Raw genomic sequence first — 22,471 nt, 5'->3', positions numbered from 1 at the left:
TATCCTGCATTTTTTTCATCCTGGTGCTTTTCCAATGGGAGATTTTCCCTCTGGAAAATGAGGGAAAAGCTTCGGAGAGGATTTTTGGGATGGGGCAGTTCCAGAGCAGCTTCCATGGCCACAGGATCTTCTCCACGGCCAGCCTGTGGATTGAGGAGATTCCTCCATAACGAGGAGTTATCCAAGGTTTTTTGTGGGATGCAAGGATAAGAGAAGCGTCCAGCAAAAGGTCATCAAATAGAAGTGTGCTTGGAAGATTCCAGGGAAATCTTGGAGCCCCTTGCAGGGCCTAAAGGGGCTCCAGGAGAGCTGCAGAGGGACTGGGGCCAAGGGCTGGAGGGCCAGGAGGCAGGGAATGGCTTCCCAGTGGGAAAGGGGAGCTTGGGCTGGGATGTTGGGAAGGAATTGCTGGCTGGGAGGGTGGGGAGGGGCTGGGCTGGAATTGCCAGAGCAGCTGGGGCTGCCCCTGGATCCCTGGGAATGTCCAAGGCCAGGTTGGGATGGACTTGGATCCGCCTGGGACAGTGGGAGGTGCTCCTGGAGGGGACTGGATGGGATTTAAGGTCCCTTCCCACCCAAACCATTCCATGATTCCGTATTTCCATGAAAGATTTTTTCCCTCCTGCCCTTCCTGGGATCCACGTCGGAACGACGTTAATGGGAATGATCCCATTCCTGTCCCTTTAAATCCTGCTGCCATCCACGGCCATAATTAATCCATGGAATTTGTTCCCACCCAACACATTTCTCCCTGCCCAGGTAAAACAGGAATCAGGATTTTTCCAAGACCTCTCTGAGTGCTCCATTCCCTAGTCCCAGCCAGAATTCCAGGTTTTTCCAGTTGCTGTTGTAAACAGGAGAAACTTAATTAAAAAAAACAAAACAAAAAACAAGGAATAAAAGCCGAAACAAACAAACAACAAAATCCTGTGGGAATTTCCAAATCCTCCTTTGCCAGATTGGTTTTGGGAGGGAAAAAGGAATTTTCCCAGGATGGAGCCATTCCCTTCCACATCTGGGATGCATCCATCCCAACAGCTGCTCCATTGGAGCACCTCTGATCCCTGGGGCTTCCCAAGCCCTTTTCCCAGCTATTTTAGGAAGGAATGTTTTGCCCAGCACCCCCAAGGAGCCTTCCCGGGAAAAGGAGGGAATAACCCAGGGCTTTGGATGGACAGAAAACAAAAGGCAGAGCTCTGGATTCATGGAATCATGGAATGGTTGGGGTGGGAAAAGACTGAATTCCAACTGGATGGGCAGGGACACCTCCCACCATCCCAGATGGATCCAAGCCCCAGTGTCCAGCCTGGCCTTGGGCATTCCCAGGGATCCAGGGGCAGCCCCAGCTGCTCCGGGAATTCCAGCCCAGCCCCTCCCCACCCTCCCAGCCAGCACACCCCTGGGGCACACCCCAGACCAGGACCTGTCCATCCCAAGCCGGGATGGGCAGAGAAAAACTCCCCATGGAGCATCCTCAGGATCATCCTTCCCCAAAAAGCCGGATCCACCCCTGGGAAGAGGGAAGGGAAAACTTCGGAGCGAGAAACACTCGGAGCAGTTTTCAACGAGCCGCCCCCATTCCTTTGGCTAAAAATAAATCCAGGGAGCACAAAAAAGCTCTCAGGGACCCACAGGTGCTCAGAGCCTGTTGAAATTTTCCGGGAATTGCTTCTTTTCCTTGATAATGGGATAAAAATCCATCCAGGGCACGGAAGAGCCCTTGAAAAACACCCACGGAGTGGAGACATCCTGCCTGAGCTTGGATGAAAAGTCATTGATTGGAGATTTCTTCCCGTTTTCCCTCTTGATCCATGGAAAAAGCGGCTCCTTTGATGTGCTTGTCAATGCCTCAGGAAGAGGGAACGAGCGCAATTAGCTCGGGAATTGTTTTGGGATAAAGGTCGGCTCGTTAGCGCACGGAGTTAATTCCCAAGTGGTTTTTCCAGGAGCTCTCTAGGCTCAGCCAGGTGAGGGAGGGGAAGGAGGAAATTGTGGCTTCTCCGGTGCCTCCGGCACAAAACGGATCCGGAATTGTCCTCTCAGAGCAGCTGCGTGAGGCAACACCGGGAGCGGCTGTGGGGATGTGAAAATATCCAGGTTTTCATAGAATCCCGGGAAAGTTTGGGTTGGGATGGACCTTAAAGCTCAGCCAGTTCTGCCCAGGGAAAAATTCCACCATCCCAGGTGGATCCAAGCCCCAGTGTCCAGCCTGGCCTTGGACATTCCCAGGGATCCAGGGGCAGCCCCAGCTGCTCTGGCAATTCCAGCCCAGCCCCTCGCCACCCTCCCAGCCAGCAATTCCTTCCCAACATCCCAGCCCAAGCTCCCTTTCCCACTGGGAAGCCATTCCCTGCCTCCTGGCCCTCCATCCCTTGGCCCCAGTCCCTCTGCAGCTCTCCTGGAGCCCCTTTAGGCCCTGCAAGGGGCTCGCAGCTCTCCCTGGCTCCTTCCCTTCTCCAGGGCAACATTCCCAGCTCTCCCAGCCTGATCCAGAGCAGAGGGGCTCCAGAATGCTGGAATGCTTTGGATTGGAAGCGACCTTAAATCCCATCCAGTCCCACCCCATCCATGTTCAGGGACACCTCCCACTATTCCAGTTGCTCCAAGCCCCAATGTCCAACTTGGCCTCGGGCACTTCCAGGGATGAGACATCCACAACTTCTCTGGGGGTGCTCAGCCATGAATTCCCCCAAAAGCATTTTTTCCCCAAAATCCCTTTTCCCCCCCTCATTCCAAACCCAAACCTTATCCAAAAAAACAGGGATCTGAAATATCCCAGCATCTCCATCCCTTCCATGTGGCCACGGGATGCGGGACAAACAGAAGCCAGACTGGGAATAAACAGGAAAACAAGGGCAAAATGTGGATTTTAGGGCAACAAATGTTATTTGTTTACCTTTCCCACCAATAAAATTCCCAACATGGAAATAATGAAGGGAGCTGGGAAATCAACTTGCTCGGAATCACCGAGCTCGTAAAAGATTATGAGCCCAGAAACAGAAGGATTGGAGGGGAAAAAAGGGGGGAAAAAAGGTGGAAAAAGCCAGAGGAGTTTTTGTCTTCAGCCGGATTTTTATTTGGGAATTAATGGGGGTCGCGTCAGGGCATGGAAATCCCATAAACCGGAGCAGAGACGGGAAAACTCTTCCTGAGGAAGAAGTGGAGCTGGACTGGGGCAAAAAACAAGGAAAAGGTGGTTGGGAAAGCTGGGGGGTTAGCCAAAAAAAAAAGGGAATTTCAGAGAGAAGCAGGGATAGAAAGAGGTCCTGGATTTTTAAATCCCAAATCCGCCAGGAACAGACGGCGCCCGAGCACGGCTAAAAATAACTTTTTGTTCCACACGGATTTTGTCCCATGGATTCCGAGTTTTCCTAAGGATCGCAAGACTCTTGTCTGTCGCTCCAAGCGATTTTGGGATGAAACCTCGATTTTCCAGCAGAATTCCCACACTTGGAAGGGCAGGGATGAGGATTGGGCGCTGTTGGGAGTTCCCTTCTCAGCTCCTTAATTGGGATGTGGATCCCTAAATCCTGGAGAAAAAGCTGGAATGGTGGAAGAAGTGGAAAATCCTTGGATTTCCAGCATTTTCATTTAATTTTTGGTTGGGATTTGGGATTTTGGGGGTTTTTTGGTTGGGATTCAGGATTTGGGGGGTTTTTGGTTGGGATTTTTTCTCTAATGCCGGAACAAGGAGACCCCAAATCCATCCCAAGCTCCATCGGCGCTCCTGAAAAACCTTTTCCAGAGCCCAGCTTTTCCCAAGGCTCCTCATGGATATTTTAGGAGCAAAGATCAGGATTTGGAGTGGGGTTTTTTTTAGGACCAGGATGATCAGAGGGATGCAGCAGCTCTGCCGTGGGAGCCAGGCTGGGAAAGTTGGGAATGTCAAGCCTGGAAAGGAGAAGCTTTGAGGTGACCTCACCATGACCTTCCAGGACCTGAAGGAGCTGCAGGAAAGATGGAAGGAGAGGATTTGGGATAAGGGCTGGAGGGCCAGGAGGCAGGGAATGGCTTCCCAGTGGGAAAGGGGAGCTTGGGCTGGGATGTTGGGAAGGAATTGCTGGCTGGGAGGGTGGCGAGGGGCTGGGCTGGAATTGCCAGAGCAGCTGGGGCTGCCCCTGGATCCCTGGGAATGTCCAAGGCCAGGCTGGACACTGGGGCTTGGATCCACCTGGGATGGTGGGAGGTGTTCCTGGATTGAACTGGATGAGCTTTTAATGTCCTTCCCATCCCAAACCATTCCACGATCCTGCTTTTTTTACCTCCTGGGATGAAAGGACCTCTCCAGAGGTGCGAATGCCACCAGGGAGCTGCTCCTGCTCCCAAAATCCGAATGCTCCGGATCTGATGAGCTCCAGGTGACTCTTTCCAATCCCATCAGGGTGAATCCCCTCTCCAGGGGTTGGAGAAGGACCCATGGAATTAATTTCCAGCGGGAATCTGACCTGTGGATGTGGGAAACTCTGGGAAACCACCTGGATTTTGGTGCTGTTTTGGGAGAAACTTCCCAAAAATCCTTCCCAATATTCCACCCAACGCTGCCCTCTGGCAGTGGGAAGCCATTCCCAATTTTCCTGTCGTTCACTGGGTACAATCCCATAAATCAGCTCCTTTCCCATAAAGCTGCACATTCCGCCTGAATCCAGACCCAAAGATCCTTTCCTGACTCTGGATCATATCCCGCCTTCCCAAAAATCTGCTTTTGGTTGCCCCTTTCCCAGTTTTTATACCAAGAGAGCACCCTGGAATTCCAGGGGATTTACATGGACAAATTCCCAGCTCAGTTCAATAAATCCCATCACGGGTTCTCCCCTGGAGCACAGGGCTCCATCAGTAACGCCATTTTTCCAAGGAAAAATCCTGGATTTCATCTCGCTCCCAGAATTCAACCTCAGTTTAAGTGACTTCCAGCTAAAGCCAGGAATAGGCGATGCGGATTTTCCATCCCTTTGGGAATACCACAGCTCCGGGTTATCCCCTGCCAGGATTTCTCCCCTTCTCTGCTCCAAGGAGCTTGGAATTCTCTCCTTTCCCTCCAGCCAGGCCTTGGGAAGAGCGGCGCAGCCTCCTTTTCCAGAACTTCTATTTTTGAGGCTCCCGAGTCCAAGGAATAAAAGCCCAGCTGGAAAACCGGGAAAGAAGGAGCCAAGCAGACTTTGGGCTCCAATTTAGGTGGAAAAACCTCTTGGAAATTGATTCCAGACCTGGACAGACTGGGATGAGGGAACAGCTGCCACCAGCCCGGCTCCGAGTGCATCCAGATGTGCCACCACCCCCCCTCCCTCATGCTTCCCACCCTCCCTGTGTTCCCAGAGCCAGAAAAAACCTGGGATTAGCTGTGCTGACAGGATGGATGGGTTGCTGCTGCTTTCCGGCCTCTGGAGAAGGGATATTGTTGGGTGTCGGGAATGTCCTGACGGATCGGGGTTGTGATGTCACCATCAGCTGATGGATCGGGGCTTCCAGGAGTTCAGGAGGCTGGGTTGGAAAAGGCTTGGAGAAATCTGGGATAGTGGAAGGTGTCCCTGCCTTAATGGGATTTAAGGTCCCTTCCCATCCAAGGCAGTCTGGGATTTTAGGATTCTTCAATTTTCCCAAACTTCCCTGCGGATGGTGCTGAATGATCCCTGTGAAGCCACCTTGGATGGAATCCCCTTGTTCCATCTGGGAGCACCTGCAGCCCCTTCCAGGGGATGGAATCCTGCACCAGGGAGAGCTTGGACTTGGAATCCTGGGATTGTTTGGGTGGGAAACCTTAAATCCCATCGATCCCACCCCATTCCATGGTCAGGGACACCTCCCACCGTCCCAGGTGGATCCAAGCCCCAGTGTCCAGCCTGGCCTTGGGCATTCCCAGGGATCCAGGGGCAGCCCCAGCTGCTCTGGCAATTCCAGCCCAGCCCCTCCCCACCCTCCCAGCCAGCAATTCCTTCCCAACATCCCAGCTCAAGCTCCCCTTTCCCACTGGGAAGCCATTCCCTGCCTCCTGTTGCTCCTTGTAGATGGGAGCAGGGAGAGGAAGGTGCTCCAGAGGGGCCTGGATTGAACACATTCCCGGTGCCCAAGGCCCGGCAGCGGGAGAACAGTTCCCTGGAGCAGGAGCAATAAAAGGTTACGAGCTCGGCCTTCCCACCTGGCCGGGAGAGCTCCTTTGAGGTTAATCCATGGATTTCCCATAAATCGTTATTGGAAAACCGGCTGCCGGCTTTTGCTCCGGCTCCGTGGGGTGCGGGAAAGTGGCGCTATCCCAATTCCCTGCTGCTGGTGGGATCCTTGGAGCAGGGAAATGCTGGATTTGGTCCACCGGAGAACCACCTGATCCAAGGGATTGGTTTGGGAATGTGTTGGGAGCTGCACGGAGCTGGTGAAGGAGGTGGCTCCAAATCCCATCCAACCTTGGGCATTCCCAGGGATCCAGGGGCAGCCCCAGCTGCTCTGGCAATTCCAGCCCAGCCCCTCCCCACCCTCCCAGCCAGCAATTCCTTCCCAACATCCCAGCCCAAGCTCCCCTTTCCCACTGGGAAGCCATTCCCTGCCTCCTGGCCCTCCAGCCCTTGGCCCCAGTCCCTCTGCAGCTCTCCCTTTCCTCTCAATCTGGCCTCGGACATTTCCAGGGATGGGATATCCACAGCTTCTCTGGAATTCCATTCCAGGGCCTCACCATCCCCACCAACCAATAATTCCTTCCTAAATGATGGACTTTGAACCATTCGGGTTCATTCCATCCCATTTCTCCCAGTTTTGAGGCCTCCCCGGTGGCACCTTTGGAAGAAGGATCCCCATCCCTATTCCCAGGCAATCCATTCCAGGGAAATTAAAAACCACACTTCCCTGTACAAGTTCAGGATATTTCAATCCCGGAATTCTGGATTCTCCATTACCTCTGGGTGATGAAGAAGCCAATATTTCTAAAAGGGCTTTTCCATGCCCAGGATGTGGGAGCAGGGAAGCCGTGTTTGATATCCCGACGGTTTTTTCCATCTCGCATCACATCTTCCATTTTTTTTTCCTTGCTTTTATTCCCTTTTCAGCATCCACTGCTCAGCTTCCTGGATATAAAAATAAACAGCTGGAATCAAATCCCATTCCCAAAAAATGGCATTTAATGGACTCCAGAGCTCCAGCTGCTCTCCAGCACTTTAATGGGAAGCAGAACTCCTGGAATTAGGCAACCTGGAATGTCTCATCCACCCACTAGCACACCAGGAGTGGAATTCCTGCTCCAGACCCTCTCCAGCCTCTTCTTCTCCTTGGCATGGGGAGGACTTGGACATGAGGGGTTGGAATTTCTCCATGGAGCCCGGAAGTTGTCAAAGAGGAATTTTCCCAATGGTGAGGAGAGGATGGAAAATTGTCCTCACCAGCAGAGCTCGGAACAATTGGAATTTGGGATTTGTGGCCCCCTGAATCCCTGGAAGTGTCCAAGGCCAGGCTGGACAGGGCTTGGAGCATCCTGGGATATTGGAAGATGTCCCTGCCCATGGAATGGGATGAGTTTAAGGTCCCTTCCTTGACCTATTCCATGATCCCATGATCCTGTGGCTTGGGAAGATGAAGGATCGTGGGAAAAGTTCCAAACTTGAGTGAAGGTCAAGGCCCAACCTGACCTCAGCTGCTGCTCCCGCTGGGATAAAATCCTGGATGCATCCACAGCCCTTTCCTGTTGATTTTATCCCAACATTTCCTTTCGGTTTTCCTCCTTGGCCGGAATTTATTCCTGGCTGTTTTCTGGTTCCGCATGGGTTAAACAAGCCTGGGAATTCCAATCTCATCCCACATGGAGTCTCCCTTCTCCCAGATACCTCCGCTCTCTTCCCTGTCTTTTTTCCATCTCCTTGTCCGATTCCCTCCCATCCAGTTTTGTGGGCAGGCTGGAATTTCCCAAAATTAAATACTTGGGACAAATCCCTGTTTTGCGCTAATTCCTGGTTGGGGTGGAGGTGGGAGAGGTAGGAAAGAGGGAATGATCCTCTCCAAGTTAATTTTTTAGGATTGAGTTGAGAAATAATTAATTAATAATCAATAAATTAATTAAAATTAAGTAAGTATTAATTATTAATTAATTAATTAATTGTCTTCAACACCTCCAGGATTTCCAGAGCTCAGGCCACGAGGGAGATGATCACCCACAAAATTTGGGATTTCCAGTATTCCTTAAAAAATGGTGCTGGAATTGACGGAAATTTCGGTTATCCTACAGGAATGAGTATTTTCAGGGTTTTTTCCTTGCAAAGGAAATCATGGAATTCCCAATCCCTGATTTTTCAGACAACTGGAAAATAGAAATAAAATCCAACCTGCCTTTGTATTATCATTCTATTTGCTTTTCCTCGGATTGCACAGTTCCTGAAAAAAAACCAGGAATGATTTGGAGGCTCCTAACTCCAATTTGCTCCCAGTTCCCGAGGTGAAAACAGGGATGATCTCTTCCCGGCATTCCAGCACGGAGAGCTTCAAACCTCTCCAATGACCTGCCTGTTCCTCTTTGGAGTCGCTGGGAAGCTCCAAGGCCATTCCCACCCCTTGGAAGTGACTCATCCCAATTGTTCCCTGTTATCCATAGAGAATGACAATGAATCCAGGCTTTGTTTTCCAGCCGCGGATTTGCCAGCGGATGATTCTTCCTGCTGTTTTCATTGGCAAAGAGGAATTGTAAATCTCTGGCTCATCCTGGGATTTCTTTTTCCCACTTTTCCATGTCCACCAAATCCTATTTGTCTTCATTTGCTCGGGACAGAAGCGCAGCCTTTGGATTCTGCTCCAAAGGGTGGAAAAAACAGGGATAAAGAGGCTTCTCCCTCCTCTGCCGGCCCCAGGAATTCCATCCAGTTAAAGGGCTCCATCATTTTCATAAACATGGGATTATTCCGTTTCCAGGGAAAACCTCCAGGAAATCCCAACACTGAGGTGGGAGAACAGATGAATTTCATTCCCACGATTTCTGGGAAGAAGGAAAAAGAGGGAGAAAAAGGCCGGATTTGGGAGAGCCAAGACTTCCCTAATTTGTCAGGCTGTAATTCCCATCCCTTCCCGGGATGCTGGATTGGGATGAGGCCTGGATACAAACCACCAGTGGAAAAGAAGGAGAGGATGGAGGGAAAAGTGGGAAAAGACCAAAAAAGAAGGGAAAGCAAAGGGAAGGCAAAGGGAACGGCACCGGGGGAAGTTTACATTGGATATCGGGAAGAATTCCTTCATGGCAAAGGTTGCCAAGCACGGAAATTCCTGATGTTCAACCCATTGGACAAGGAACGCTGACACCGCTCCAAGGCAGGGATGGAGCAGCCAAGGGTCAGGGAATCTCCTGGGATTCATCCCAAAGGCCAAAGAGGAGCACTCAGGGAATCCTAAAAGCTGGAAAAAATCTCCAAACGCAACCTTCAAAATCCTGTTCTCCAGGGAGGTTCTGGGTTCCCCATCCCTGGAAGTGTCCAAGGCGGGGTTGGACAAGGCTTGGAGCACCCTGGGATAGTGGAAGGTTCTGGATGGGCTTTAAGGTCCATTCCATCCCAAACCATTCCATGATTCCATGATTCAACCCAATATCCCAAATATCCACTAAACCTTTCCCAAAAGTCAGAATTCCATGGCCTGAGCTGGCTTGAAGACGAAGGATCGTGGATCCCATGGAACAGGAGGAGCTTTAAGGTCCCTTCCTTGACCCACTCCATGATTCTGGGACAGCTTGGGAAGATGAAGGATCATGGAAAATTTCCAACTGCCAGGGAAGATCCAGGCCAAATCCAACCTCAGCTGCTGCTCCAGCTGGAATAAAGCCCTGGATGCATCCACAGCCTTTTCCCCCCTTTTTTTATAAGGGATAAAAATACCCGGTACAGTCCAGGGATTGGTTCTTTGGGAAGGCTGGGATGGGGATGGGAAAAGCAGACGGGACAAATAAAGCTCATTTTCCTCTGGAAGCGGATTCGGGATGGAGACAAACCCGGAGCAGTTTCACGGCTCATTTCTTGGGAGTCTCCTCCAGATCCCCACAAATCATCCCTCAGTCCCGGGGTTTTGGCTTTTCTGGGATGAATCCCAACTGCAGCTGTCCCACAGCACGGTTATCCATGGAAAAAGCCGGTAGGAATTTCAGGTTATCAATCCACTTTTAAATTCATCACCACCTTCTCCATGGCTGCCTCTTCCAGGGGGAACATTCCAGCACTGGGAATCACCATCCTGGGAAAGCCTGAAGGGGTCAAGCCTGAAGTCACAGCTGAAATCCAGGGAAATCTCCACCTTCCCATAGAAAGATTGAGGGATTTGGGAGCCAGGAAGCCACAACGGTGTTTTTTAGGGAGCATCCCGTTGGATCCGTGTTCCAGGGAATGAGAGGAACCCACGGGTTCTGAAGGGGTTAAACCAACAAATCCAGCTGCTAATGGCTCCCAAAAAAATTTATGGAAGGGCTTGACCTGGATCCCACCTCTCATCCCCCTCTCCCTGTGCCGCCTCCCTCCTTTCCAAACGCTCCGGCCCAATCCGCATTTGTGGGTGGAAAACTCTCCCTTCGGAGCGAATCAATCCAGGCACTGCCTGGAAAATTGTTATTATGGAGGAGAAAAATCCATCCAGCTCATTCCCAGGGTTTTTTGGGATGGCTGCTGGAGATTTAGGGAGTTCAGCCCCAGTGTGGGATGGAAGTTTTCCAGCTCCTGGGGCTGAGCCCAGGGAATGGGAACACAACAGGGTCGTTGTGTCAGGACGGTCCCAAAGGAGCTGCCACACTTTGTAATTCCAGGCTGGAATTATTCCCAGCATCAAGCCAAGGAAATCAGGGATCAGGGAAGCTCTCGAGCAGCGGAACGTTTGGCAATTAAATTCCATGCATGGGCAGGGAATCCTGGAATCATGGAATGGGTTGGGATGGAAGGGACTTTAGGATCATCCTGTACCACCCCATCCATGGGCAGGGACACCTCCCACCATCCCAGGTGGATCCAAGCCCCAGTGTCCAGCCTGGCCTTGGACATTCCCAGGGATCCAGGGGCAGCCCCAGCTGCTCTGGCAATTCCAGCCCAGCCCCTCCCCACCCTCCCAGCCAGCAATTCCTTCCCAACATCCCAGCCCAAGCTCCCTTTCCCACTGGGAAGCCATTCCCTGCCTCCTGGCCCTCCAGCCCTTTGGCCCCAGTCCCTCTGCAGCTCTCCTGGAGCCCCTTTAGGCCCTGCAAGGGGCTCGCAGCTCTCCCTGGCTCCTTCCCTTCTCCAGGGCAACATTCCCAGCTCTCCCAGCCTGATCCAGAGCAGAGGGGCTCCAGAATCCTGGAATGGTTTGGGATGGAAGCGACCTTAAACCCCATCCCATTCCCACCCCATCCATGTGCAGGGACACCTCCCACTATTCCAGTTGCTCCAAGCCCCAGTGTCCAGCCTGGCCTTGGACACTTCCAGGGATGAGACATCCACAACTTCTCTGGGAATGGTCAACCATGAAGCCCCCAAAAGCATTTTTCCCCAAAATCCCTTCCCCCCCCCCCCCCCCCCCCATTCCAAACCCAAACCTTATCCAAAAAAACAGGGATCTGAAATATCCCAGCATCTCCATCCCTTCCATGTGGCCACGGGATGTGGACAAACAGAAGCCAGTCTCGGAAAAAACAGGAAAACAAGGGCGGAATGTGGATTTTAGGGCAACAAATGTTATTTGTTCACCTTTCCCGCCAAAAAAATTCCCAACATGGAAATAATGAAGGGAGCTCCCGGGATCCTTCCCTTCTCCGGGTTGAACAATCCCGATTTTCCCATTCCCACTCCCAAGAGGAGGCGCAATTCCATCCCCACAATGAAAACACCGGGAACGGGAAGGTTTCAGAGCATTTCATTGGGAGTCACAGTGCTTTGGGCATTATTGCGGATAAGGCAGGCACGGGTGAACCTGAACAAATTCCAGCCAATTCCCTGGACAACCGGAAGCCACAGGGAATTCTTTGTACAGCTCCTGCCTGGATTTGGAGGAGCCACAACCGGAGCTGGATGTGGCTGTTCAGGGAAAAGAAATGGGATGGAGTTGGTTTTTCCAGATGCTCCAACCTGAATTTACCCATTGGAATCCCACAGAATCCTCTTGGCATGAAAACTGGACTGGGAGCATGGATTTCCTTATGGAAATCCCTGTCCTTATGGAATTGGATGCCCTGGATCCTCCTCTCCTATCCCTGCTGACCCAGGTTTGCCAGGGGAATGCTAGGAATAAAATAGGATTTCCCACTGGAAGTGTCTCTGGAGTGAATCCCAGAGCTTCAAGCCCATCCCATTCCAGGCAGGGACACCTTCCACTATCCCAGGTGGCTCCAATTGTTCTCCAACCTGGCCTTAGACATTCCAAAGGTAACCCATGGATGGATTTTGATTCCTGGGATAGCCAGCGGTGCTCCCAATGGGATGGGGGATGACCATTCCATGTTTGGCATTCCAACATGGATCGTGCATCCATTTGGGGCTCTTGACTCCAAGATTTTGGTTGGGACCTAAGTCAGGATCATGGGGAATGACACCAGGGTGGGAAATCCCAGAGTCCCTACAAATCCAAGAGGTGTTGGACCTGCATTCCCACTGTGGATCCCAGGAGAACACTCAGGGAATGTGCAGATTCCCTCTGGCACAGCTGGAGCCTGGTGGGAAAGGTGCTGGGACCAACATTCCCATCAAATCCAAACTCCCAATCCCAGCAAGGGTCAAACAGAAGCAACTTTTGTCCTGGGCTCCTCAAATACTCCAGGATAATAAAACATCTGGAAAATTGGAGCGAATCCCAGTGGTTTGATCGTGGCTATAAACAGGGATGGAGGTGGGAATGAGGTTGGGAAGCTTTTAGGGAAAAACTGAAGGATAACAAAGCATTTAACGATGGAAAATGAAACCTCCGCCCTGGGATGTGCAAATCCAGAGCCGATTCCTCCGCTCCGACTTTTGGGAAAGGGCCATGGATCAGCCAAAGTTCAGCAGCAGGCATGGGGTTATAAATCCCTATAAATCCCAAATCCACGCTTTTTCCGAGTGGAAAAACATGGAGAAGGATTGGCTTGTGCAATCCAGGAGCTGTTACAATGAGTATCCCGGGATTTAATCCCCCATGGATTACATCCCAATCCAACAAAGCAATTTGGCTGGTTTTCCCTATTTTTTAAGAACAGGCTTAAAATCCCGGCTGAAGCGGGCCAGGAGCACAGTTTGTCCCTTGGGATCACTTTTCCCAGCTCCTTGCTCATTCGGAGCAGCCACAGCTCCAAGGAAAACATGGAATCAAGGATAAGTCTCATCCTGCTGAAGGACAGACGGGAAGATCCCAAATCAGCAAAGGTGCCGGAGCAGCTGGATCTCAACAGGATTTTTGCAGTGGAAAAATGGGAGCTGATTCTTTGCGGGATGAGAATTCAAGGCTGTGCGGATCAACATCCTCCCAGAGCTGGAAAAGCCTGGGAATCATGGAATTATGGAACCATCCAGTGTGGGAAAGACCTCTGAGCTCAAGTCCAACCCTGCCAAGGTCACAAGACCCCAAATGCTGCATCCCACGGGATCATCCCGCTCCAAGGACAGGAGGAGGGAACAGCAAACAGAGGGAATGTCCCAGCATTCCCATTGGATCCATGGGAGGCTGAGCAGGTTGTGGCTCATGGATTTGTTTGGAAAACAGATCCCATCCCGGGACAGGTTTTCCGCTCCATTAACGCCTGGCAGCGGCGAGTCCAAGTTGGGATGTTTTCCTTAAGAATCTTTGGGAATACAAGGAAAAATGACTGATTCTAAAGGAATATTAGTGGGAGGCTCAGCCTGGAGAAAAGCGGGATCAGGGGGGACCTTCTGGCTCTGCACAATTCCCTGAAAATTTGGAGCCAGGTGGGAGCTCCCAGGGAAAAACAGGAAAAGAGGGAATGGACTCAGGTCATCCCAGGAGAGGTTCTGGTTGGACATCAGAAGGAATTTCCTCATGGAAAGGGCGCTCAGGCCTTGGAAGTGCTCAGGGAGCTTTGGAGTGCCCATCCCTGGAGGTGTCCAAGGAATTCCTGGATGTGTCCCTCAGTGCCAAGGTGGGGATCGGGCACAGCTTGGACTCGCTGATCCCAAAGGTCTTTTCCAACCTCAGGGATTCTGGGATTCTGCAAACACTGATACTGAAAAGACCAAGAATTCCCAAAAATGTGGCTGGGGAGTTGCAGGCAGTGGGAGAAGAGGAAATCAAAGCCCACCTCCTCCTGGGATTCCTCTCCCACTTGGAATAGGAGACATGTGGGATTGTGGAGCAGCTCCAAGGAAAAACCGGATCCAAAATTCCATGAGCGGGAATGCAAAGGCCTCAAAATCCAGGAGGAGTTGGGATTTTGCGGAGCACCAACTCCAAATCCCAGGTTTTGCACCACAGCCTTTCCCATTCCCATGGTTTTGGCTTTGGGAATGCAATGTGCCATTTCAGGGATTTCAGTTTTCCAACTTATTTTCCATAGGTTTCCAATATATAAATGGGATAATACAGGGAAAGGGAAACTGAGGCTGGATCAGAGAGCAAAAAGTGCTTGGAATCCGTGGGATTTTGGCTGCTCAGGGCAGCAAATCCCAAATCCTGAGGATCTTCTGCACATTCCCAACTCAGGGATGGAAAGATCCTTTCCCCCCCTTTTCCTTGGATTTGTGCTGGAATTTGGGATTTACCAACCAGAGCAGCAGGAAAACTCAAATAAAAACTGGGAAGGCTGAAAAATCAGGAATATTTTGGTGGAAGCTTTGGTTACGCGATGCTTCCCAGGCGGAATTCCACAGCAGGGAAGCAGAGTCTTTGGCAGCTGCTGGAGGCCTGGATGAGGTTGTTCCTTCTCCGCTTCCAGAGCCACAATTCCTTCCCAAAATTCCCAGGCAGGCAGGGGAGCAGCTTCAGTTGAAAGGTTTCACCAGTTTCATAGCAGCGTAGTTCTGGAAAGATGGAAAAATATGGGAATCACTGGAAAAATAAGGGAATCCTTGGAAGAATAAGGGAATGACTGGAAAAATAAGGGAACCATTGGAAAAATAAGGGAACCACTGGGAAAATATGGGAATCATTGGGAAAATAAGGGAATCCTTGGAAGAATAAGGGAATGACTGGAAAAATACGGGAATCATTGGAAAAATCAGGGAATCATTGGAAGAATAAGGGAATGACTGGAAAAATACAGGAATCATTGGAAAAATAACGGAACCACTGGAAAAATATGGGAATCATTGGGAAAATAAGGGAATCATTGGAAGAATACGGCAATCATTGAAAAAATAAGGGAATCATTGGGAAAATAAGGGAATGACTGGAAAAATACAGGAATCATTGAAAAAATAAGGGAATCATTGGAAGAATACGGGAATGACTGGAAAAATAAGGGAACCATTGGAAGAATGAGGGAATCATTGGAAAAACATGGGAATCATTGGAAAAACACTGGAACCATTGGAAAAACACGGGAACCATTGGAAAAATAAAGGAAAGATTGGGAAAAAATGAGGGAACCACTGGAAAAACACTGGAGCCATTGGAAAAACACGGGAATCATTGGTAAAATAAGGGAATGATTGGAAAAATGAGGGAACCATTGGAAAAATGAGGGAATCATTGGAAGCTGATGCATTTTTAGGGATACGGGACACAGCTGAATCCAGGGATGGCCAAGCTTCCAACCCAACCTGCAGGGACAAGGAATTAAAAACCACATTCCCACTAAAAAGAACGGGAGAAAGCCCAAAACACAGGAAAAAACTGGATTTTCCCTTTTCCCAGTAAAAATTCCTGGTCATAGGGATGCTCTTCAAGGTCCCATCCCAGAATTCAACAATGATGGGAGTCATTCCTGGATTTTGGTTGTTCTTCCCAAAAGTTTTTAAGAGAAATTCCCATCTCTTCCAATCCTTGGAATAAATTTGGCGCCGTCCACCAGCACCATCCCAGTGTCCAACCAGTGGGAAGCATTCCCAGCTTTTCCCTGATTTTCTGGAGCCTCCTCCTCTCCTCTGGATCCTGCTGCTCCTTCCCTGTTCCCTGCTTCCCACAAATCTCATGGATTCACCACCCAATCCCTGGCCATGTATCCCTACAGCTCCTTTTTCCATGATCCCACGAAATCCGGGACATTGCCTGTTCTGCCCCTTTGGAAAGGGGTCCTGGAGCATTCCCGAAGCAGTGCCAGGATTTTTTTGGAATGCAGAGCTTTCCACAGGCCCAGCACCACTCCAGCCCTGCCCCATCCTCATTTATTCTGAGGACAAATCCAACCGGCAGCTCCATCCCTGATTTTTCCCTCAGCATCCCAGAAAGCCTCGGGATCTGTTCCAGTGCCAGCACTTTGTGTTGCTGAGGATACCCCAGGAATGACCTTCCCGTGGTTTTTTGGGATCTCCACCATTCCTGATAACACGGAATTGTTGAGGTTGGAAAAGAGCACCAACCCTTGCTCATCATTATCCATGTCCTCAAGTGTCACATCCAGATGTTTTTGGAATAATTCCATGGATGGGGACTCCACCACTGCTCCAGGGTTGGACATCCCTTTCCATGAGGAATTTTCCTTAATATCCAACCTAAAATTCCCTTGGAACAGCTTGAGGCCGTTCCCTCTTGGCCTGTTCTTCCCTGGGGGCAGATCCCAACTCCCATCCAGCTCCAACCTTTCAGGGAATTGTGGAGAGCCAGAAGGTCCCCCCGATCCCACTTTTCTCCAGGATGAGCCCCTTTCCCAGCTCCCTCAGCCACTCCTGGTGCTCCAGCCCCTTCCCAACTCCATTCCCATCCCTGGACATGCTCCAGCATCTCCACGTCTTTCTCATGAGGATCCCAAATCCCAAAAAAAGTCCCTTTTTAACCCATTGTGTCCCTCAGCACGGGATTTTTTCATCCCCCTGCATCCATCACCCCTCAGACCTCGGCCAATCCCTGTCCTCTCCCACCCGCTCCGTACCGGGAAGGCGTAGACGAAGATTCCCAGGAAAAGCAGCAGGATGAAGAGGAGGATGGCCAGGATCAGCACCCACTTGTAGCGGCGCCACAGGATGAACTTCAGGGTCTTGTACGGGGACGTGAACCACAGGAAAGAGGTCTCGGGGCGCCTGGAGCCAAGGAAAGGGGAGGTGATCCCAGGATTTCATCCTCCCGGATTCTCAATCCCATCCACCTTGGTGGTCCGGACCAGCCTCCCAATCTCACTGGATTGTCTCAGCTCCTCCCTCCCTCTGCATGTCCCACCAATGTCCTCCTTCGTGCTCCAGTCCCACTGGATTCATGGTCCAGTCCAGCCTCCCAGTCCCACTGGATTTGTGGTCCAGAACAGTTTCCCAATTCCCTGGAATGTGTCAGTTCCTCCGTCCTTCCAGGTATGTCCCACCAGTGTTCTCCTTGGTGGTCCAGACCAGTCCCACTGGATTCATGGTCCAGTCCAGCCTCCCAATCCCCACTGGATTCATGGTCCAGACCAATCTCCCAATCCCAATGGATGCATAGTCCAGTCCAGCCTCCCAGTTCCACTGGATTCATGGTCCAGACCAGCCTCTCAATCCCATTGGATTCATGGTCCAGACCAGCCTCCCAATCCCCTTGGAAGGTCTCAGCTCTTCCATCCTGCTGGATACATCCCACCAATGTCCTCCTTGGTGGTCCAGACCGGTCTCCCAGAGCAACTGGATTGGTGCTCCAGACCAACCTCCCAATCCCACTGGATTCATGGTCCAGACCAATCTCCCAATCCCAATGGATGCATAGTCCAGTCCAGCCTCCCAGTTCCACTGGATTCATGGTCCAGACCAACCTCCCAATCCCAGTGGATTGGTGCTCCAGACCAGCCTCCCAATCCCACTGGATTCATGATCCAGACCAACCTCCCAATCCCACTGGATTCATGATCCAGTCCAGCCTCCCAATCCCAGTGGATTCATGGTCCAGACCAACCTCCCAGTCCCAGTGGATTGGTGCTCCAGTCCAGCCTCTCAATCCCACTGGATTGGTGCTCCAGACCAACTTCCCAATTCCGCAGGATTGGTCCTCCAGCCCTCCCTCCCAGTCCTCACCAGTTCAGACTGGATTCTACCCAGGTGCAAAGCCAGTTCAGCCCAGTTCTCCCCAACTGGAAACCCAGAATTCCCATGAACTCCATGCCCTGGTGGTTGCTTTTCCATTCGGGATATTCTTACTTGGGATCCTCCAGCCTGGGGTTCATGTTTGGCTCATCCCGTCCCATCCCGGCCGGACGCTCCTCATGCTCCTGTTCTGCCACAATTTCCAAAGTCATCTCCAGTTTGCCCTGGATGGGTTAAACAAAAACTGATTTATTGTCCTAAAATAAAAGGTGGAATGAGTGTGGGCTGAAAAATAGGGATTGAGGAATGGACATGGGATGGGAAATAGGGATTGGAGAGAGAAAATATCCTTTGAGCACAACCAAACCACTCCCAACAATGACCACGAGGATCCCAGGATTCCAGAAATCCCTTACCTGGCACTGGATATACTCCAGGAAATCCCAAGTGTCAGTGACACCCAAATTTGGGCAACCACAGAATCCCAGGATCACTGAGGTTGGAAAAACCTCTGGGATCAAGCCCAAGTTGTGACTGATCATCATTGATGCCACATCCAGACTTTCCTGATTCCCTGATTCCTGATTTCCCTGGAACCAGCTCAGGATTTTTTGGTTGAATGACCCAGTTCCTGGCTGGATTCCTTCACCTGGATGGAACAGTCACCAAAACCTGGAACAGGAGCCCAGACACCTTTAAAGCCATCACTGGGACAGCTGGAATTTTCTCCTGGTGCTTGGGACACAGAATCATTGGGAATAGTTGTGATTTTGGTGACGCATTCCAAAAACCCCGGTGAAAATCCCACAAAATCGCTCATTCCTTGGCATGGTGCTGGAAAATTCCAGCCAGCCACGGATGGTCCAGCTGGATCCACAAAATCTCCAGTTGGAAATGGAATTTCTTGCCCTGGCTTGGATCTCCTCAAAGCTTTCAGGGAATTCTGGAATGGTTTGGCTTGGGAAGGGATTTAAAGCCCATCCAGTCCCACCTCAGGCCATGGGCACCTTCTGCTATCCCAGAGTGCTCCAGTCCTCATCCAACCTGGCCTTGGACAGTTTCAGGGATGGGAATTGGAGTGAAGGATCCAAGGAAAAACATGGAGAGGCCACTTTACCGCCAGGATCTTCTTCTGGTCCTGCTCGGCCACACAGGGCCACCAGCCCTTGACGGTTTTCTGCTCGAAGAGGGACACGGAGCGGCCCAGGGACAGGGAATCATCCACGAGTTCCAAGGAACACTTCTCTGCTGTCTTGGCAGGCTTGGGCATCCTGTTGAGATCCATCTGGATGGATCCTGCAAAGGAAGAACATTCCAGGTGAGACATCTCAGTGGGACAACCCTTAAAACATGGAATCTTCCCTGATCCCATGGAGCTTGGGCCACCCCAACCATCTCAATCCAAACTCACAATTTCCACTGTCCCAGGTTGCTCCAAGTCATGTCCAGCCTGGCCTTGGACATTTCCAGGGATGGGACATCCACAGCTTCTCCGGACAACCTGTGCCAGTGATTTTCCCCTTTTTTTGGGATGGATCCTAAAATTCCCAACTTACCCAAATAGTCATCGAAGGAGAACTTGTCGTTGTCCCAGATCTGGAGGATCAGCTGCGGTGGGATCTTGTTTTCCGTCTTATCCAAGCTCCAGAAGTGTTCCTAAAATCACACCGGGAAAGAAACCATGGGAAAATGAAAGATTCATCGGGAGAATTGGGCAGAGCCTGGCTCCTCCCATCTCCTGGAAATCCTGGAATTCCTGGAGTGTCCTGCTCTAGATCTGCAGGACCACAGGCTCCAGAAAACTCTTGGCTATGGAGAATCAGTTGGAAAACCAAGATGCTTTTGGAAGGTGTTGTCAACAGTTTATGCTTTAATTTAATGATTTAAATTCATTTAATTGACTTTATTTAATTAATTTAATTCCATTTAGGAAAAGGCGTTCCCAAACAGGATCCCTAGGAGTGACACCATAACATTCCCACAATTCCAAGGATGGTGAATCCAAGGTGAAGAGAGCGACGAACATCGAGTGCCAGCGCTGCCAAACTTCACCTTCCTCTTAATTCGTGGAAAAATATCGGATTTACACTTCAGTCAGGACTTCTGGCAGAGAATTCCCACAGATCCCTTCCCTTCTGGATCCACCATGGCTCCAATCTGCTCCCAGGTCTGTCACCGCCAGTGGGACAACCTGAGCCCAGCAAATCCCAGTCCCACCTTCAGGCCACCTGCAGCTCCTGAATTTATTCGTGGAATATGGATATGGAAAGGAAGATTCCATGGAATCCCAGGAAATCTGCTGGTATCATACTGGGTGCTCCAAGCCTCATCCAACCTGGCCTTGGGCATTCCCAGGGATCCAGGGGCAGCCCCAGCTGCTCTGGCAATTCCAGCCCAGCCCTTCCCCACCCTCCCAGCCAGCAATTCCTTCCCAACATCCCAGCCCAAGCTCCCCTTTCCCACTGGGAAGCCATTCCCTGCCTCCTGGCCCTCCAGCCCTTGGCCCCAGTCCCTCTGCAGCTCTCCTGGAGCCCCTTTAGGCCCTGCAAGGGGCTCGCAGCTCTCCCTGGCTCCTTCCCTTCTCCAGGGGAACATTCCCAAGTCATCCATCTGTCCTGCACCCCAGAGTAAGGAATACCCACCACCTGGGAAGCGGCAGCAGTGTTGCTATTTCCATGCTTAAAACCAGGAATTTTTTCCAACAGGGATCTAACACCAATTTTTGGGATGCCTGGGAGTTAGGACGAAGAATCCCAGAATCCCTGAGGCTGAAAAAGGCCTCTGGGATCATCAAGTCCAACCTGGGACCGATCCCCACCTTGGCACTGAGTGCCACGTCCAGGAATTCCTTGGACACCTCCAGGGATGAGGAATCCAAAGCTCCCTGGGCACTTCCAAAGCCTGACCACCCTTTCCATAGAAAAACTCCTCCTGCTGTCCGAAAAAGGAGTATTAGGATAAAGGAGAAGGACAAAATCCCACATAAAGCCAAGGGATTGATGGGATTGTTATTCCTGGCTCCAGCAAAGAGAAGGAAAATCCCAGCGGGATTCCTGACACCCCTCCAAGGGTGTCCCAGTGGCAATTCATCCTGGAAGTGTCAGAAATGACGGGATTTTAATTAAAACCAGGAAACTCCGGGGTTATTCATCCATCGCTCCATAAATTCACCGCAAGACTCGGATTCATTATTTCATCCAATATTAAATTAAAAAAGGGGGGGGATGAATGTGTCACATTCCATAAGAACATAAATATTCCAGCTGGGAGTCCGTGGGCACTTCAATCCCATTGGATTCACTTTAAGAGATCCCCCTGGATGGTTGTGTTTCAATTTCGCTCCGTTCCCTGCCCAGCTTTGGGAAAACGTGCCAGGAATTTTGCATTGGAGCATTTTATGGATGCATTTGAGATATTGGATAATCCAGAAATCCCAAAAGAAGTCCATGGAAAGTTCCCTCTCTCCCCTCCACTGGTTGCAGTTGATTGGGATGGATGTTTATCCAGGGGGATGTTTATCCAGGGGGATTTTTCCCAGCTTTTTCAGCTGGTTTGAATTAAAACTGCTTAAAAAGGGGGAAGAGTTGATGGTGATTCTTCCCTCTCCCAGAAACTGGGGAAAGAAGGGATCCACAGGGATCCAGGAGCCATGGATCCATGGATAAGGAAGCTGGGATGACCTCAGGAGTGGCTGGAAAATTCCAAGGTGGTGGAAGATCCATGTCCAAGGTGATCAAAACACCACGAGCTCCTTCGGATTGTCCCTTCCTGGAGAAATCCAGGTGCCCATCTAAGCTTGGCTTGGAAAAGGGGGAAATATATGGAATTCTGGACTGGTTTGGGCTGGAAGAGACCTTCAAGACCATCTTGTTTCCCGGTTGGAATATTCCTTGGAAAGGCAACTTCCACGAGCTCCATGTCCTTCAGGTGCCTCCTCTTCCAAGTGAATCCCCGGCTCAGAGGTTGATCCCATCACTCCCACATTCCATGGATGTGTCCATGCTCCGGGAACATCCCACTCTCCTGACAGGGTTGATGCAACTTCCCAAGGATTCATTGGAATTTCTCTTTGCCCCATCCCATCCACCCGGAGCCGAACTTGAGGAAAACCTTGCACTTGGGATCATCTCCCACCCATCCCAACTGGATCAGTGTCCCTCGGGATAAATGTCTGAAGCTGAAGGAAAGGTTGGATGGGATGTTGGGAAGGAATTCCTGGCTGGCAGGGTGGGGAGGGGCTGGGCTGGAATTGCCAGAGCAGCTGGGGCTGCCCCTGGATCCCTGGCAGTGCCCAAGGCCAGGCTGGACACTGGGGCTTGGATCCACCTGGGATAGTGGGAAGTGTCCCTGGGCGGACCGGGATGGGCTTTGAGGTCCCTCCCATTCCAAACCATTCCACGATTCCATGGAACTGCTGGCAAACCCAGCAGACTTCGGGA

General features: G+C 51.0%; 1 protein-coding gene across 1 annotated transcript in view; it reads right to left on the bottom strand.

Annotated features, from left to right (window-relative positions):
- Window positions 1-11,804: 11,804 nt before the first annotated feature.
- Window positions 11,805-22,471, bottom strand: part of DYSF (dysferlin) — a 41,570-nt gene continuing 30,903 nt past the window's right edge. Inside the window, exons 18-22 of the mRNA XM_039551598.1 lie at window positions 19,589-19,688; window positions 19,150-19,328; window positions 18,147-18,256; window positions 16,922-17,069; window positions 11,805-14,912 (exon numbers count right to left, since the gene is read on the bottom strand). Of these exons, the coding sequence (XP_039407532.1) occupies window positions 14,874-14,912; window positions 16,922-17,069; window positions 18,147-18,256; window positions 19,150-19,328; window positions 19,589-19,688 (576 nt within the window). The 3' untranslated portion in view covers window positions 11,805-14,873. The remainder of the gene's footprint in view (window positions 14,913-16,921; window positions 17,070-18,146; window positions 18,257-19,149; window positions 19,329-19,588; window positions 19,689-22,471) is intronic.

Source organism: Corvus cornix, chromosome 4, assembly GCF_000738735.6.
Source record: "Corvus cornix cornix isolate S_Up_H32 chromosome 4, ASM73873v5, whole genome shotgun sequence".
NCBI classification, from domain to species: Eukaryota; Metazoa; Chordata; class Aves; order Passeriformes; family Corvidae; genus Corvus; species Corvus cornix.
This window is presented reverse-complemented; position numbering and strand designations above follow the sequence as displayed.